The 19,619-nt window shown below is 35.9% G+C and overlaps 1 protein-coding gene and 1 long non-coding RNA gene across 2 annotated transcripts in view; one reads left to right on the top strand and one right to left on the bottom strand.

The window, feature by feature from the left end:
• The window catches only part of LOC103873651, a 19,928-nt gene extending 1,597 nt beyond the window's left edge, over positions 1–18,331 (bottom strand). Inside the window, exons 1-4 of the mRNA XM_033272124.1 lie at positions 17,921–18,331; positions 17,461–17,672; positions 15,363–15,627; positions 14,289–14,602 (exon numbers count right to left, since the gene is read on the bottom strand). Of these exons, the coding sequence (XP_033128015.1) occupies positions 14,289–14,602; positions 15,363–15,627; positions 17,461–17,672; positions 17,921–18,082 (953 nt within the window). The 5' untranslated portion in view covers positions 18,083–18,331. The remainder of the gene's footprint in view (positions 1–14,288; positions 14,603–15,362; positions 15,628–17,460; positions 17,673–17,920) is intronic.
• On the top strand, positions 11,109–14,218 carry LOC117125776. Its single transcript, XR_004448155.1, has 2 exons — positions 11,109–13,808; positions 13,892–14,218. It is a non-coding gene; the product is annotated as an uncharacterized LOC117125776 (long non-coding RNA).
• Positions 18,332–19,619: the final 1,288 nt, after the last annotated feature.

Below are 19,619 nucleotides of genomic sequence, written 5' to 3'. Positions count from 1 at the left end.
CCTTCTGGACTTTCATCATCTGCGTAAACAAGCTGTCCAAGTATCGCATGATAGGTGAGGTGAAACGGTCGTGCATATCCTCATAAGATTGTGACCTATCTTCCATGGCTGCGAACTTGCTGTCGATCGATGTGATGGTGCATATATCGATCAATGTGGCTGGTTGTGGATCCTTCTTGCGAATGGTGTCCAAATTTTGCTGTAGCAGATCAATTCTCGTGCTTAACCAGTCCACGTTGTTGTTGAGAGGGTTGCAGACGTCGTTAATCTTCGTGTGATGTATGCGATCTCCCATTCATCCTTCTTCTCTGCCAAACTTTGTGGTTTTGCAGGGATTTGGGATGTCTGTGGCTTGACATCGATCGATGTTGCTTTGTCGGCGTCGATCGATGGTGATGTCGTAGCTTCCTTCTCAAGGTTGTGCTGCATATTCTCAATCTCTGTCTTCATCTCTGCCATACTTCTGAAAAGCTCGTTGTAACTCCTTTCCAAAGGCTGATTTGTGTCATCTACCAATGTATTAAGTTCATCTCCTAGCCTTTCCTGAGCTCCACAAATACCAGTCACCATCTCATTAATCTCATCCTTGGTGTAGATCTCTGGTACCAGTCTTGTAGGTGTGAAAGAAGTGGCATGTTCTGGAAGACATATGTGACTCTCTTCATATAGTGATGCTCTCTCCAGAATTTTTCTGATGTTGTCCTTGGTAATATGGATCATCTCACCAGCTACGTTCCTTGCATATCCAAACTCATCTTTGTAGACTCCATATTCGTCCTTCTGTTCCCATGTGAACTTTCTGGCTCCATAGATGTCATAAGCGCGATGTCCAAACTCATAACGACTGTTGATTGATGGTGAGGGTGCCTTGTCGAGCGACATTGGTGTTACCCTGTCGAAAGATGTTGAAGCAACCTTGTCAATCAATGCTTGGCTAACTGGTCGGTATGATTGGTGTGAACTAATTGCTGTTGTGTTGGCCCCTTGAAGTTCGTCTCGAACTTTTGGAATGTTGTCTGGAATGCTGCGTTGCTGCATAAACAAGTTGTCAGGTCCATTGGCCACCTGAAGAATGTCTGCTATGTTCTCCCTGGATACTTTTAGAATTCTTCCATCCATAGCTCTTGCATGGCCATCTGGGTCCCTGAAAATACCAAATTCATCAGGAGTTAGAAAACCGTAATCCATACTCCTATTCTTTTTAGTACTAAGGAAAGTTGAGGTTTAGAATGAGTATCGATCGATGTTGAGACTGGAGTATTAATCGATGGTAGACGTTTGTCTGCGGAATTAGGGTTTTTGGATTGAATGCTCCTGTTGGATGTTCCTTCTGATTGGTTTTTGGGAGCATTCATCTTTTCTGCTTCGGTGTCGTGAGAAGTAATCTGGGAAGCAAAACTTTTTATATAGGTATTAGTAAACCTACTTGGAATTGAAATATTCCCTTTTCCTTTTCAAAGGTGGCGGCTTTAATATAAATCAATGTACAAGGTATGGTATCGATCGATGCATAAGAACGTTTTGCTGGATGAGGGTGGGTATCGACCGATGCTGAGTGAACTCTGTCGATCGATGGTGGAGACGTGTTGTTGAAGGAATGGCCCGAATATCTGTCATCATGCATAGCAATCTCTATAGCTCTTTTCTTCCAGCAATCCTCATCATACTCCTCTTTAGGATCCTCATTGGATGAAGGAATTACAGTATTCACTGCAAAACTTTCATGGAATCCACTGTCTGCCCAACTGTCTATTGAATAGTCATCTCGTCCTCTGTTGTTGGGTTGTTGAAAGGCAAAATATGGATAACACTGATCTGGTAACGCGAAGTGGTCTACCGTTTGCTTCCCGTCAAGCGACGTGGGATAGCGTTCATCGGTCATCAGTGACTCATTAGAATCGATCGATGAAACAGTGTGAGTGTCGATCGATTTCGAGTACTCTGTTTTGTATTCTGCTCCACAATGGCATGCTGCAATGTACCCAAGATCATTTCCAAGCTCCACGAGGTTGACCTGTTGTCTCACAACTCGAACTGGGTCATAGTGGACGTATCGATCTATCAGTGTCAGACACAATCTGTTGGTGTTCATGTCACATACAACTTATGCTGTAGCCAGGAAAGCTCTTCCAAGCAGAAGTGAAGAATTCCAGTTTAGTTTTATGTCCCGGACATGAAAATCTACTGGGATAAGGGCATTACCAATATGTACTTCAAGGTCTCTTATGATGCCTCCTGAGCTTCTTTCTGAAAGATCCACGAAGGTGAAAGATTCTGAAGAAGGCTTTATTTTCAGACCCAGCTGGTCTGCCATAACCTTAGGTAGTATGCTGACTGATGGTCCTGTGTCACAAAGTGCATGGGGAAATTCAATACCCTTCACCACACATGGTATTGCGAACTTCCCAGGATTACTCTTCTTCTTCAATGTGATCCTTAGTTTCATCATTTCCCTGACATGATGAAACATTCTCCTAATGTCCTCTTCAGTTTCCTTAGTCTCTCTGAAGAACATCCACAACCTGTATGTGAAATAAACTTCATCAAAAGGTTTCTCTACTGGGATTCTGAGGACTCTCTTAGTGAAACCATCCATCTCCTTCTCATTAGTTTTCCTCTTAAGGTTCTTAGGAATCTTCTCATTCCTCTTCCTTAACCTTCTTCCTTCGGTTGCCTCATCAACTTGCATAGGCTCTGGTGTAGTGTCTGAAGGGTTGGTTGTAAGTTCTGATGGGTTGGCTGATGGTTTAAGTGGTGGTCTGAGTGCGTTGATTCGGTCATTATCAATAGATGGTAACCGCACTCGGTAGGTGACAGGTGCCCGTCGATCGATGGGAGGTGAGGGGGGTCGATCGATGTCGGTCTCTCTTTGTCGGTCGACTGCTGGCTCAAGCGGTCGATCGATTTTGACGTAGAAAGGGGAGGGTGGGTGAGGATGTTTTTCTGCAAATTCCTCATGAGTCATGATTCGAACTGCACTACACTCTGAAGTCGATTCAGCAGACGACGATCGATGTCGAGAGTAATCTGTCGATCGATCTTCGTCATGGTCTGTCGATCGATGTGTATCCATTGACATCGGTCGACACAATTGTGATCCGCCGAAACTCATGGAGCTTTCAACTTCAAAGTCTTCTTCTCCAAGCTTCTCATGCCTCACCACTTGCCAAAAATCATCATCTATGATGGCATTAACGTGGTGTTTTGCTTTCTCAACTCCTGCCCTCTAGCCAAGGCTTCTTGCCTCTTTACAGTGTCTCCAGTCTGAACCATTTGCATTTCAAGCTTCCTAACCTGAGTTCCTAAGGTCTCAATTCTTGTGTTCAGACTGTTGTAGGCGGAATCTATCTTCCCATTGAAATCCACAGTGACTTGTTGATGTCCTTCCAGAACTCTGTCAAGCATTGCTTCAATCTTGCTCTCCTGAGTCTGTGGTGGTGGATTCTGGTAGAATGAGTTTCCATAGCCTCTGCTGTTGTTGTTGAAAGGTTTCTGAAACTGTGAACTCTGGTTACTCCTCTGACCATTGCCATAGAAGTTTATGTTTCCATCCTGGTTTCCAGACCTCTGAAATCCAGTACCTCCAATGTAGTTAACATCTTCTTCTCTTTCCATGTCTACAGCCTCTTCTCCTTCAGCTGAGCAGACTTGCTTCCTGAGAAGCTCATGAACCACATCTAACTTTGCTCTAACTTCGTCCATCTGCTCCTTCTCTAGGGATGCAACAGATTACTTTCTTTCAAAGTCAGTGTTCTTGGTGCTGCTGCTGTTTGCTAGATTTTCTATCAGTCTCACAGATTCTACCGGATTCCTGGTGTTGAAGTTTCACTCGCTAGCTGTATCAAGAGCAATCTGATACCTCAAGGCGATACTCTGAAGAAAGTGCTCAGCAGTTGCACTTCGTTGAATCCGTGGTGTGGACAGTCTCGCTGGAAGAACTTGAATCTGATCCACGCGTCTTTGAAAGACTCTCCTGCCTCATGTGCGAATGTAGCGATTTTGCTTCTCAAGTCTTCAGCGTGTGCTTCATCGAAGAAGTTTCGCAAGAAAGCATTCTTGATTTCGGCCCAGGATGTTAGAGATCATGTGGGTAGCTGATTAAGCCAGTGCATCGCTTGCACAATAGGTAGTCCTCAGGGACTCCATCCATACGAATATCCTCGAACCTTTCAAGGTGGTGCATAGGATGCTCGTGCGGTAACCCAGAGTAGGATATCTGCGACACGAGTGTGTAGTACTGAGGCTTCAGCTCGAAATTCTGCTTCTGAATCTCTGGAAGTCGAATAGCTGATCTGTTGGCGTAGTACTCATCTGGACGATTGTAGTCGGCCAGTGCCCTTGGTCGAGCAGCCTCTTCTAAAGGTTGAGCAGCTCCTGTTGCATCAGTATCAGGGATTACATTCCCCTGAGCGTCTAGTTTTTTTGACATGTTGCATTACGCAGATGACCATCCTAGTAATAGAGGTTTCCATTCTCGTCATGTCTGAGAATAACAATCGCAACCATGCTTCGCGACTGAGGATCGATCAATGTACGAGGTGTAGTGTCGATCGATGTCGAACGAGGTAAATCGGTCGACGATGAAGGTCGGGTGTCGGTCGACGGTTGGGTGCGGCAATCGGTCGACGTGAAAGCTGCTGCGTCGATCGATGTGGAACGTTGGTCTTTGCGGATCGAGCGTTCTAAGTGAGCAGGATCTTCTGAGAATAGCAGTTGTTTGTTCTTGTTGCTTTTGGTACTGCTGGGCATGCACCTGAAAAGACAAGAAAAAATTTTGTGTCAGAATGGGAGTAGAGAAAAGAATAAGAATCAATAACACTAAATCTAATGGCGATTAAAACTTTCCGGCAACGACACCAAATTTGATACCACTCAAATTACCCTAAGGAGTGAATTACTCTCTTAAATAAGAGGTTCAGTTGCAGTACTTAGGGATTGAATCCACAAGGAGCTAGGGAACCTATTAAATCTAGTCAGGTTATTAATTCTAGGTGTTTGTTGTTCTATGAGTTTAAAAGTAAATATCAATCGTAATTGAGCAAGGCTATTGCTCGACTAACAAGATGATTGGGGGTGTAACTTTATTGGAAGATATTAGATGCAGAATTTCTATTCAGGTGTTAGAGATTATAATCCTATAGATGCCTAACAGTTGCATGCATGATATATTAGAGCTCAACTCCTTAATCACAGTGATCAGCGTGCTTCTCAGACAGGACGAGAATGGAAACCTCTATGACTGGAAAATGGGTAAACTGTTAGGCATCTATAAGATTTCCATTCTCGTCATGTCTGAGAAGCACGCTGATCACTATGATTAAGAAGTTGAGCTCTAATATATCATGCATGCAACTTTTAGGCATCTATAGGATTATAATCTCCAACACCTGAATAGAAACCCTACATCTAATATCTTCCAATAAGTTACACTCCCAATCATCTTGTTAGTCGAGCAATAAACTTACTCAATTAGGATTGCTATTTACTTTTAAACCCATAAAACAACAAACACCTAGAATTAATGATCTTACTAGATTTAATAGGTTCCCTAGCTCCTTGTGGATTCGATCCCTAAGTACTGCATCTGAACCTCTTATTTGAGAGAGTAATTCACTCCTTAGGGTAATTTGAGTGATATCAAGTGTTTTCATGGCCAGATACATTTTGGAGAAGTTTGGTGATTTTGGAGCTTTTTGGAGCCTTTTGAGGTGCAAAATTGCACAGACATGTCAGATGTTTAGGAACTGCATATACATGTCAGGTGTTTAGCTATGGATGGAGACATTCCACGGTGATATTGCGCCCATATTTGGATACTAGATAGCTTCGAGTTAGATTTCCAATGCCACTGATTTGAGGCCAATCAGCATCATATATCAGAAGTTATGCATATTTTACTGAGGAGTGGTACGTCTGCCTCGCAAGAGGAAGCTGTCGAGGAGATAAAGGAATGTCGATCGATGGTGCACCCTTGGTGTCGATCGACGGTGATGCCAGAACACGGGCCGAGTCTATTTCATGACCGATATACTCTTGGACGACCTAAAATCATATATATGTGTTTTCTAAGCCATTGTTGACGGCTACACTTTATTCTATTAATTGTTCTTAGTTTTAGGTTATGAGAGAAGAGATGAAATCCTTCAGAGTCCTCTTAGAACTCCATTGGTTTTGGTTCTTTTATTGATTTCAGTTTTATATCTATTCATCCATGATTTCTGTAACAACTATCATGCTTGAGTAGACCCATCTGTTAGCTTAGGGCATGAGCATAATGTCAAACTGATAATCTATTAGGATTGCTAGGATTGTTTATAGATCTGTACACCAGGATGTCTTGTAATACTAAGATACAGAGTAGTTGGAATAGCACGAGAGTGTGACTAATTACTTGAACCTTGAATCGTAGGACAAGTGAGAGGCATAAAAGTGCAATCAATTAACGGAATCCGAATCCTGTTGGATTAGATACCTAGGTGCATACGAGAGTTAGTCTAGGAATTTAGTTAAACATTATCGACAGTGCGTTAATGCTTGTCTGAAGATCGACGCTTGCTCCTTGTTCACACGCGAGAGCTGGAACATATGACTTAGACATATGATTACTAATTGCATGCGAGAGCTGGATTACTTGCTTACTAAATTCGAGTTCTAGAATTAAATCTATAAAACCCTTAGGATGCTTGATTTTTGTTTTGAATCTCTTGATTGATGAAACCCTAAGTCTAGCAACAATCATTCCGTCCAAAACAAACTCCTGATTTACTGCTTTATTATTTACTGCTTATTATATTATTTGACCTGGCATAGTCTGAAGCTAAATTCTATTGTGTGAGATATCGACTCTCTGTGGATACGATCCTCAATTACTATATCGAACCTCTTATTTGACAGAATAGCTTGAAGGTTAATTTGAGCATATCAAATTTGGCGTCGTTTCCGAGGACTCTGATCACTATTAGACAATGTGTAGGATTTTGTCTAGGTTCTTATTTATTGTTTTTTTTACAAAAAAAAAAATTCTTGTGTTTGAGGTACATGCATATGAGTACCAGAAGCAATAAGGGAATATGGCTCTTACTAGTAGATCCACTTGTTTAGAACGAATGATAAATAAGTCTAAGAGGGAAGTCGACACTCTCCAAGCAGTGATCAACAACGTAGAAATCCGACAGTCGAACGACACTGTTAATTCTGTGTCGATCAACACTGTTCATCCCGCGTCGAACTGTTCATCTTGTGTCGATCGACACTGTTCACCCTCGTCGATCGATATTGTTCTTCCCAAGTCGATCAACACTGTTCATCCAAATACTGTTCATCCCAACACTGTTCATCGTGACACTGTTCATCCGGTGACGAGTGACACTGTTCATCAAGTGTCGATCGACACCACTTGCGAGAGACAGAGAAGGTCCAGGTACTCATATTGAGTCTTGATGAGAATGGAGTTCTATGAGATGAAGAATGTCGCGCTAGCATAAGTGCATGACAATTAATTTATACACAGGGGACTGCAATCCCTGATGATACTATTGTTGTTGAGAGGGATGACTTTGAGCTGACACCTTCATATATATATCTTATGGGTCAGCGTCCCTTTCATAGCTCTCACAACAAAAACCTAGAGGATCTCTCGACATGTTTGAGAAATTGCTATCGTTTATCTTCAATGAAGTCCCTGAAGATTGTAAGTGCGGATGAGACAGACGTAATACAAGCACAAACCTCTTGAATCACCGCTCCCTTCTATAGGATGAACTGTTCTAGACAATCTCGGCTTGAGCTAAACTCCCCCAGAGTTCAGACTTTATCTGGATAACCTAACTTTAAGCTACACTTCTCTTGAGTCTAGATTTCAACTTCCAAAACTCTGAAGGTACGTCACCGAGTACGTCAACACTCAAGGATACCAACGAGCACGTCGATACCAATGCACAGCTTGGTCATCACAACACAACAACTTGGCAAAACAAAGGTTATCATTAATTTAAATCTAAATTGCTTTTATGTTGCATAACAAGTTGTATTATTGAATTGTTTGAAATGATATTTAAAATGGCAGGTAATTGAAAGTATCTTGCTACCGTCAGTTGACGAATAATCTAAGCTTGAGAGAATCTTCGAAGAAGAAGAAGACCATGATGTCGGTGATGTTATTGTTTACGGTTGGACACAGCGTCTCGTCACGAATCATAAGTCAAAAGGGGTTAAATGTTGATATTCTAGAAGAGCCAGTCCGAGATGTGGTGATGAATAAAGTCGAAGAGAAATATTATATTTCTTTTCGAACTTTGATTGAAGAAGGGTTGACGAATTCCGTCAAGAAGGGGATTAATGTTGTCATTGACAAGGTTGATGAGATGGATAAAAGACTTAGAGAGGTGAAAGCTTTTGTGAAGGAAGCAAAGGAAAATATTGCATCAACAAGGGATGGAGAACCACCGTTGGTTGAGCAGGTAACACTTTGAAATACTAACAGTATCTCCAAATATCAAGTAGCCCTAGCTAATCCTAAGCGTAACTAAAGGAATTAGAGGAGGGGGCTACCACCGCATCCACTGCGGGTGGTGAAGCTACTCGGAAGAGAAATGCGTCGGATGATGTGTGGTTGAAAGGTCTTTCATGAAAGTAAAATATATATGAAACGACCATTTGGGAAAATGATCTAGTTTTATGTTATGTTATCTCTAGCAGCACTATGGAAGCAATAAACCAAAAGAGACCATTATGAATTTATGATTTTCTGCAATGGTTCAACCAGCTGAGTTGCTTTTCCACTGCCATTAAACGGCTATTTCCTTCCTAACAATTACTGTTGCTCTTCCCTTGCCATTAACCACCTCTTCCCTTCACTTTATTTATGTCCGGAAGTGGAAATCATGTCATGGCACTTGGTATGTACTGAGACTTGCAAATCCGGAGACAACAGCTCTTTGTGCGTCCTCTACGAAGTTCATGAAATTTCTTATTCAATTGTGGAATTGCCTCAAACGGTAGAAGCTCCAAAGAAGTACAAAAGCTTGGAAACATGAACCCACCTTTGCTGACAACTCCACCAAAGTGATCCATTGCACGAATGTTATCTCTCATATTTTGATCAAATGATAATCTTCCCCAAGGAAAAGTCTTACACATCTCAAGATCATTCACAGCTCTTACAAAAAAGGGATCCACGGAGGGTGCTTTGTCACTGGTCCTGATCTTGCCTATAAGAATTCTAGATAAGAAGTAGAGTACACACATCTTCAACCTATCTGGACATGCTTCCATTTTTTACAGCTTCTCTTCCACATCTTCATATGCCATTCTACTTCCTTTGAGAAACTGTCTTCTCGCAAAATCTATGCCCCCCAACTGTTCATAGTTATGCGAATAATGCTGACAGTTTAAACCAGATATCAGCGCGTGTTCTCTGAGTGAATATCGGATGGGGGTCCCGTTGACTACGAACCAACTTACGTGGAGGTAGTCTCAAATTGTTTTTTTAACAAACAAAGATTGACGACTTCCATGTAAGTCGTCTAGGTTAAAAATCAATTGCAAAACTAACCCTTTTCTCTAAAACTATAAAGACTTTTTAATATATTTTTTGTTAATTCATGTATATTAGTTGATATTTGAGCTCCTGAATGAAATTAATAACTTAACTGGTTTTAATTATGAGTTTATCGAAATTCATGTCTATTAATGTTTCGAGAAGACTTCGATTCTACGTTATTTTTTGTAAATTTGTTAAGCAACTTGAAGATATGTTTATTTAATTTTCAAAAGTATTAAGTAACTTCAAGAATATCAAGTAACATGGTTTAATGTGTTTTCTTAGATCATAAGATATACTTTTTAACTTTCAAAAAATTTGAAATTTCAATTTTACTTAAAATTTTGAGTTTCCTGCTTAAATTTAATTTTCTACTTAAATTTGCCGCTTATATTTCAATTTCCCGCTTTAAATTTATGTCTTTCGAGAAGATTTCCCAGAAGACTTCTAATGAAAGTGTTCTATAGAATAAGTTTTCTTGAGAATTCTTCTCCCTTAGTTGTAATAAATTTGATTAATTTTTTTGTGTTATTGTGTTTTGCTATTGAAGTTGTATCAATAAGTTCAATTATGTCAAGTAATTTTGGCAAAATAATATTGTGGAATATGAACATATTTACCAAATTGTTTTATTAATATCTCTTCATATTTACAAAAAAAATCAGAATTAAGGAGTACACACGCAAATCACAAAACAGACCACAAACAAAACTATTATAGATCATTCTTCTACAAAGACAAGCTTTGACTCCACTTGATATGGAAGAAGACTCCGTCAGAAGACTTTCAGGAAGACTTACATGTGTACTCCTTTATATTGAAGCCTGAAAGTCTTCTAGCATATATATTTTAGAAGATTTTGGAAGACTTATGGGAAGTCTTCTCGGAAGTCTTCTAAAATATAATACGCTAGAAAACTTCCAGGATGTCTTCCAGAAGACTTCCTGGTACATTATATTTTAGAATATTTCCGAAAAGACTTCCCATAAGTTTTACAAAGTCTGTTCCAGATCTGAAAAACATGTATATCAAACTCAAATCTGAAAAATCTGCATATAAAAAAACGTTGAAATGGCTTAAAATAGAAAAAAAAATGAGTGGAAGATTATATAGATATACTTTTATAGAACACACAACGTACATGTCCAAGTGGAAGATGAGAACCATCTAGTTAAAAACATGCAACAAAAAGATAGATTAGTGAGAGAGATATGAGACAAAAATGAAAAATTCTTATAAAATTTGGTGTTTTCAACTCAAAGAGATTAGAGTGGGTTTGGAGAGTTTTACTTTGGAAAAAAAGTAAGAACTTTATACAACAGGAAGTTACCAAATGAAGAAAATCAGACATAAAAACTTACCAAAACGCTCAAATCTGTTATAAAAGGAAGACTCTGTCAGAAGACTTCCAGGAAGTCTTCTGAAAGTCTTCTAGTACATTATATTTTAGAAGACTTTGGAAGATTTTTCAAGACTTATGGGAAGTCTTCTCGGAAGCCTCCTAAAATATAATGCGCTAGAAGACTTCCAGGAAGTCTTCCAGAAGACTTCAGAGAAGACTTCCCATAAGTCTTCCAAAGTCTGCTCCATATCTGAAAAACAAGTATATCAAACTCAGATCTGAAAAATCTGCATATCAAAAAACATTCAAATAGTTTAAAAACAGAGAAAATGAGTGGAAGATTAGATAGATCTATCTTTATAGAACACACAAAAATACATATCTAAAATTAATAAATCTACCTTTAAATGAGTGGAAGATGAGAACCATTTGATGAAAAACCTGCAAAACAAGATAAACTAGTGAGAAAGACATGAGACAAAGACAATAAATTGATATAAAGTTTGGTGTTTATAAGTTCAAAGAGATTAGAGAGAGGTTGAAGAGTTTTAGAATGAGGAACATAACATTTTTGTTGCAGCCATTTGAGAAGAGGAGAGAAAATGTGTAAATTTTTCTGTATATATGGAGACAAAATTCCAATAAGGTTAAATATTTTCGATTCAGAAGACTTTCAAGTAAGTCTTCTAATAGAAGAATTTCTAGACGACTCACTTGTAAGTCGCTCAGAAGACTTCAATATTTTTAGCGGGAAACTAAAATAGTTTTAGAGGAAAACTATAATATTTTTAGCGGGAGTCAGAAGACTTTCAGAGAAGTCTTCTAATCGCCAGACGACTTAGATGTTAGTCGTCTAGACCCTAAATATAACCCCTAAACTAAATTAACTAACTACTTAAAAAGTGTTTACTAAACACATAAATAAACACTTATAGGTAAAATTTTAATTAAAAAAAACATTTAAGCTTTCCAAAATCTAACCCTAAGAATATATACAATACTATAACATATGTTGTCAAACCCTAAGCCAAAGAATATCATGATTAACTACTTTCACTCATCTATATTGAAATGTATTCAATTTTATTAAATCTTAATTTATATCACTTAAAAATATTTATAATTACGTGATTTTAATTTTTCACTTGTCAAAATATTTTTTAAAAAAATTATTAAATTATTTTTAAGATCAACTATACCAGAAGACTTCCATTGACGTTGTCTAGACGATGCACAGTATCTCAGAAGACTCAGAAGACTTTTCGGGGGTATATTCGTAAAAATTAGTTATGTTTTTTTTGTTTGGTCACAAGAGGCTGGCTGTAATTTCACATGGCTTTTGGGTTACTTTTGCATTTGATTCAAGTTTGGGTATATTTTTGCAATCAAAGTCAACTTTTGAGTCATATTTGGCAAATCTCCTATACTTCTATGTATAATTGTTTTAAAAAATATAGGTGGTTTATAATATGTTATTTGATCCCGACAATCCCACGAATAGACTTCTATAAATCAAAGTGATTTTTAATATTGGAAACACTTTATATCTATATATTATTTCATCAGATTAAATATGTTAGTCTTGATTTGTATTCCTAAAAAGCTTTTAATGAAATATCAACACACGATTTCGATCACCTCCTTTTGAGTTTGTTCGAATAATAAGATATTTGATCATTCGTCTAACAATTCTTACTTTATACATAGTTAACATATACTAGAATAGTAAAGTATTATATATATTTTTATCGGGATACTCTTAAGTAACTAAAACTCAAAAGCGTAAATCAATAAAATAAGTAATTTGTTTTGTTGTTTTTAGAATTAGATGACTATTAGACCGAACTGGTGAATATACTAGACATACATTTATATTTTGATTTTGCACTTATATTCTATAACAAATTGATATATTAGATTTGAACACTAACCTGTAAATAGAGTTTGCCGGTGATTTTCTTCAAAAATTTGATTCTAAGATATGTATCTTTAGTGGAACTAGTTTTTTACAGATGTCCATCTTTTTAAATTGACACTTATGTAATTCACCGAATTCACAGAAAAAGTAAAAAAAAAAAACTCATATGATTGAAACAGAAATGAGAACGAAAACACAATTTTATAGAAATGGAAATGAAATCACTTACGGAGAGTAAATAATAACAAATCGAGAGCAGAAAACCTAATTCCATTTCGTCATTTTACAATTGGTGTTGCATATCTGGTTTTTGTAATTTGTGTCAGCCGTAAAACTTAATTTTCTTTTGTGAATATGAATTTTTAAAAATAATTAAAATAAGTAGTAATACGTTAACTCTTCAACAACAATGATACATTTAAGAGACCAAATTTTATATTTGTTATTTTGCGGTCGATAAAAATTGTAGTGTTGTAAAATATTAAAACATGAAGAAACTTTAATATATAAAAAACTCATGCGAATGGTTATCAATTAGTCTTAACTTAAAACTCAAAATTTAGTTATCTTCAATTAAGGTTGATATTTATTCTTTTCTTTAATCTTTTTTTCTTTTCTCTCCGTCGACAGATTCATTCTCCATTTTTCTTCATTTCATCTTCTTTCACTCTCATCTCTTCCATCTCTGTACTCTAGAAAGCTCACCAACAGGGGTGGAACGTATGTTGTGATCAACGGGTCACGTGTCCCCAACTAAAAATATACTTTTTTAAGTGACCATCTTAGTATTAGCTTGAATTCAATGAAAGTGCCCCCAGTTAATTCAAAATTTATGTCAAATCCCCCTACTAAATGCTTTCCTATATCCGCCCCTGCTCACCATTTCTCTCAGGTCTCACTTTTCAGATGTAATCAACTGGGAAATGATGAAGATGTGATGGAGCGACAAAGATGGAGACTCGCTGGGTCGAAGCGCCGAGGCTCACCCGAGAAGAAGACGCCCCGGAGTCTCTCTCTATCTCCCTTCTCTATCTCTCTCTCTTTCCCTGTTTTGTTTTATATGATTTTGTTTTTGATTTTTCTGGTAAAGGAAGGTAGATGAGGCAGTAAAAGATGATGTTTGGTGGTGATGCAGAGGTCCGAAGAAGAGGTAAAAGAAAAGAAATCGATGGAACCAATCGAGGAGGAAGATGCAACATAACAATAGAATCTCAAAATTTTCAAAGTTCCTGAGAATTCAGTTACCAATAACCCCTCCTAAATCTATATCGTGGAGATTAAAATATATACGGAAACTTATTGTACAAAAACCATTGACGTAAATAATGTCTCAAATACGAGAAAAAAAAACAATCAGATAAGTTTTCTTACGTCACAAAGAAGAATTCATTTTTATAAATCAAAATCAAAGAATCAAGCAAGATACGAACAAATCAAGAAGAATGAATTGTCTCTAAGGTTCAGTCACCACAGCTTTGGGTTTGTACATTGGAAGATCCTCTCCTAGAAGAAGCGATTTCAAGATCGCGTCGCAGACTCCTTCGTAGTGCACGATCAAGTGACCTCCTTTAGAAACCTCATGGTACTTGATCCATGCTAGCTTGTGGCACAAGCATCTCTGCAGCTGAAACGGTATCACTTTGTCTTCGTAGCCTTGCCATATGTGAACAGAGGAGGGGCTCTTCTCTCGTGCGGACGGAAACGGGTCCGGTAGGTCTGCCGGGTCGAAGTCCCAGTCAGCAAACGCCACTAAAAAGTCGCTTCTCAGCGTCTCAAAAACGCCGTGTTCTCGTAACCTCTCCTGTGGACACATTCATGAGCATTCTATAATGTGACTGATAACCACAGTTTTTTTTCTCCAAGTTATCTAATTCTAAAGTGACATCAGGTTTTCTATTTTAATATATGTAATTGTAACTAAAGATAATTTGGTAAAACTACAACGGCTATGGGTCTTTTTAGCACGTCATTTTGTCAGAAGCAAATTTAAGTAACATGACCTTTGACCATGCAACGCAAATCTAAGTAACCCTTCTATTCTCAGTCTTACAGATCTAAATTATAACACCGCGGGCGACATAATAAAAATCACTAGAGTACGAATCCCATTCAATCAAACTCCTATTTCTTTCTATCAATTCATTTTTCTTCAAAATCTAGCATAGAGGTATATGTCAGAAACAAATAAGTAGCATGAGTTTTATTTTTGTCCATGCAAAACTTGTTCAGTGAGTAAAACATTATCTTATAGATTTAGTCTACAACTTTAGATTTAGTCTACAACTTTTTTTTGCTAAATTTTGGATAGTCTACAACTTACAAAACTGGATTATCACTCCTGCAATATTAACACAAACCATTGAGCACACAAATCCCGTTCACTAACCTTTTTAAATTGATTAAAAATGAAAGTTTTGTCTGCTAATCAAAGTCAGGGATATATTGAGTGTACCTTTGCTCGATAATGTGATAGTACCATAATAGTTTATTAGTTTTAAATTAATGAATATATGAGAAAAAGCTTATAAATTTATATTATCCTAACGAAAGTATCTGGGTACCTTACTGAGCATTGGGAAGCCTTTGGTGTGCTTGAGGACTTCGATATCTTGGTCGTTGAAGTAATTAGCAGGGGTTTTCTCTAGCATTGAAGTTGTAGGAAACATGTTTTGAGTCACCCACCAATGAAGCAGTCCAGGGAAATATTTAGCAATCCAAAAAGACCATTTTAACACTTCTCTTCTGTAATCATTTTTCATCAAACTCTTTGGAATCGACGGCCAACGGTAGTTTACTACGGGAGCGACCATCGCCACTCCTGCTAGCCTATTAAATTTCATTAATGAGAAAAAAAAAAGAATTTTGATCGATCATATATAGTACAACAAAATACATTTGTTTTATATTTTGTGCTTTAATTGAATTGGATCAAATGTCAAACCACGTAATGTGGCTCACTATAGATACAGTACATAATAATCCTGCAATTTTGGTATTTATGAGCTCAGTGTCATAAAATAAAATCACGGTAAAAACTCTGAAATTTAAGTGTCAAAATTTTAATATTTTATTAATTTATAAAATCTTTAATTTTATTTTAAATTTATATCACTGAAAATATTTTGATTCAAAATAAATTAAAATATATTTCACAATTTTATATATTAATATAAGACCATACATATTTCACTTCCATTAGTTTATTAGACTAGTTGATATTTTTGTATAGCATCCTAAAATAAATATATTTTTTTTGATAAAATAACACTTCAATATTTGAAGTGAAATATATAATATGAACTGTTTTTACTGAAAACATAACCTATAATATATATTTTATATAAACATTATAGTTATTTATTTATAATTTTGATAGGAATTTATATATCTAAGAGTTATAAAAATTATTATATATCTTATCGAATTACGCCATATTTCAATTTTCTTAATTTAAAATCGACAAAATTTGTAAACATATATATATATATATATATATTTATTTATTTATTTATCAAATACTAAATTAATGCCCAACCAAAGCTAGAACTGAACTTAAAACAAAATCTTTAAGAATAATTTATAAGAGTACATGTATAAATAGTTGAAAATTCTCCTTTTCAGTATCATATTAGCAAGTGGTATACTAAAAATTAACACATCAACAACGATTCAAAGACTTTATGAAATTTCTTTACATTTCTCATCCTTTTATTATTTTCCCCAGATCAACAAAAATTTAGTAGTTCATATAGTTCATATTTATCAAAAAAATCTTAATTTAATTAAAAACATAAATATAACCCACTAAAACACATAAGTATTTAAAAGAAATAGAAAATATTCATAAGAACAAAACATATACAGATTCCCTTTTTTCTCAAGTTTCATAAAGCTAAAGCTAGAAAGCGAATTCCAAGAATTTGTTTTTGGTCATCGAATTCAAAGAAATTAACAAGAATAAAATTAATAAAATTCATAAGAATACAAATATGTGAATCAGTTTACAGTTTTGATTTTTTTTTTTACGTTTCATCAAACCAAAACCAACGAAAAAAATAAGAATTTCATAGAATTTCTCCCATTTTGGTAATCAAGCTTAGAAAATTTAACAAAAGAAAATTGGAATGCCACATCCAAAACTAATAATTAATTCCAAACCAATAATAAATTTAAAAATAAAGTCAGATTATAAAACAAAATACTATAACAAAATAATAAATTCTCCCGAGTTAGGGAAAACCCAAACATTTAGTAACAAGCAATTTTAAAAGTAAAACTATTTCAAAAAAGAAAATCAAGGGATTTTAGGAAACCCCTAATGGGTAAAGCAAAAACATTTCTCTTTTGCATTTTTGAAACTTTAAATTTAAAATCAACAGCATGCGGAGTTACCAATTTGGTTTACAGAGTCAATATGATCTGTGAATGCTTTGTTGTCAAAAAATAAAATAAAAATATTGACCCTGCAAATATGGATATGAACGTGTTGTCTGACAATATGGATATGAACATGTTGTCTGAGTTGCCCAAAAAAATAACGTGTTGTCTGACTATTTTATGATTTTGTCCAATCTTGAAACAATATATTTGCAACATGGCTTAGAAGACTTTTAAGCATTGTAATAAGTTGTATAAATTTACTCAATCTGTTTTCTTTACCTTTGTGGAATATGTTTGAGGCAACTCCAAACAGTGTATGAACCCATCGAGATTCCGATCAAATAAAACCTTGATCCAATCTGTAACCCATCCGCCAGTTCTTGAACATCGGAAGCTTCACTCTTCAGCGAACGTTTCGGATTTGGATCGCTCTCTCCATAGCCCGCTCGATCGTATAGCACAAAGTATATCCCAGTTTCTTCTACAAACTCCTGAGATTATAACTAAAACAAACCTCATTAGTCTTCAACCAAATCTCTATCATTTCATTTAGAGACTGTTGGGCTTAATCTATGGAAAATTGAAATTAGCTTTAGGCAGCTTTTCAGGCAACGCACATCAAATATTACAATTACAAAACTCTCAAGATTAAAAGTACAATTTTTAGATCAATGACCCTGAAAGGTAAGTAAACAGACAGAATTAGGAAGAATCGAGTAAATAAAAGAATAGTCTATACTTGTGAGACATTGAAGTTCATGTCTTTAGAGCTACCAAATCCATGTACAAGAACGATGGTGAACTTGGCATCATCCTTGGGAATACCTCTTTCCTTGTAAGCCAAGTATCTACCATCACGAAGTTTGATTCTATTTTGGGGATTTGGAGGTTGATCAGCCATTTTCGTTGACCTCGCGAAGAAGAAAAATGAAGAAGAAGAATATGTAAACCGTAAAGCATTCAAGAAGGAAGGTAGATCTAGTTGGAATCGTAAGTAGAGTTATTATTCAATACACATAACTGTTGAATAGCATTATTTGTTACTAAATATATAAAAACGGGTCCCCCTTATTGATTCGCTTATGAACTTTAATAGAATACTAGATCGTTTTTCCGCGCTACGCGCGGATATATACTTTTAAATTCATTTACTTATAGCATATTTTATCATATCTAAATTATCATCTTAATTTTAGAATAATTGTGTTTATTTGATCATTTACAATTTACTTTTCCCATGAGGAAAATCTAATCTTTTTCTTTCATAAAAAAAACTTTTCATTCTCTTTTCCATTATCTATTGTTACGCTTCTTCTCTGATTCCGGTTACTCCCTTAGAGCTGGAGTTGGGTCTTTGATTTTTTTTTTTTTTTTATCATATTTTGTTAACTGAGATCATCTGGTTTTCTTCATGTTCTTCTTTTTGGGTAACATAATCAAGTTTTGATTTTGTTTTTTTCAGAAAATTAATGAGTTTATTGATGATCTCAATGCAATGTTAATCGATCTTCTTTGCTTGATATAGCTAGTTAAAGCGGGTTGGGTTTTCTTACCCTCCAGATCTGATTTTATCTTTGAAACCATGTGCTGTTTTGTTTGTGTTGCATGTCGTCTCTGAGCTTTCTTTGGGTCACTATTGGTTTCGATCTTCCACCTTCTCGATCTTTCGAGCAAGTTTGAACTCGATTGTGAGTTGTTTCGCTCCTTTTCATTACCCTTAAGATTTGATCAAAATCTCTTCTTCCATCAAGCTTCACATAGTGTTTCGAGTTCTCTTCTCTGTCTCTGCCATTCCGGTTGACGACTAATGAACTTAATTGTTCTGTTTCCTGGTGTATGAAGCTTTGGTCTTTATATTGCATGTGCTATTCTATATAGCAGGAGACGCAAGCCAGAGGTCCTAGTTTGGAGTCATCGCCTTGTCTTTGTTCAAAGGAGCTCTATTGTAGTCAACATGCATTGTTTTGTTCTTGGTTTCTTATGATTTGATCCTTGCTGTTGCACAGAGCTATTTTAATGTGAAATAAGTTTCAGTTATAGTATATGAAATGAAAAGGAGTAACCTGAAATGTAGTTTGAGTTACCTTTTTCCTGAAATGTTTTGCAAACTTTACTTCTATATAAGATTTGAAACATTTTAGGAACAACATTTCATATAAGTAAAACACATCAGAACAAAAAATATTTGTTCAATAATGCACTTAAATTTATTAATATTGTTTTATGTAAATTTTTAATATCGATTATTGTTGACTGTTTTAGAACTCAAACTATCTAAGATTTGTCTAAAAGTGCATTATTAAATAGTGAAAATATTAATTTATAAAATAATATTAATTTGAAGCGTATTAAACATACTATTAAATATTAGTGACCAATATTTTAGTTGTAGAAAAAATATTTATTTGTACTTGATTTTTTTATAATGTGTAAATGTT

The sequence above is a fragment of the Brassica rapa genome, chromosome A06 (assembly GCF_000309985.2).
Source record: "Brassica rapa cultivar Chiifu-401-42 chromosome A06, CAAS_Brap_v3.01, whole genome shotgun sequence".
In the NCBI taxonomy this organism is placed as follows: Eukaryota; Viridiplantae; Streptophyta; class Magnoliopsida; order Brassicales; family Brassicaceae; genus Brassica; species Brassica rapa.
This window is presented reverse-complemented; position numbering and strand designations above follow the sequence as displayed.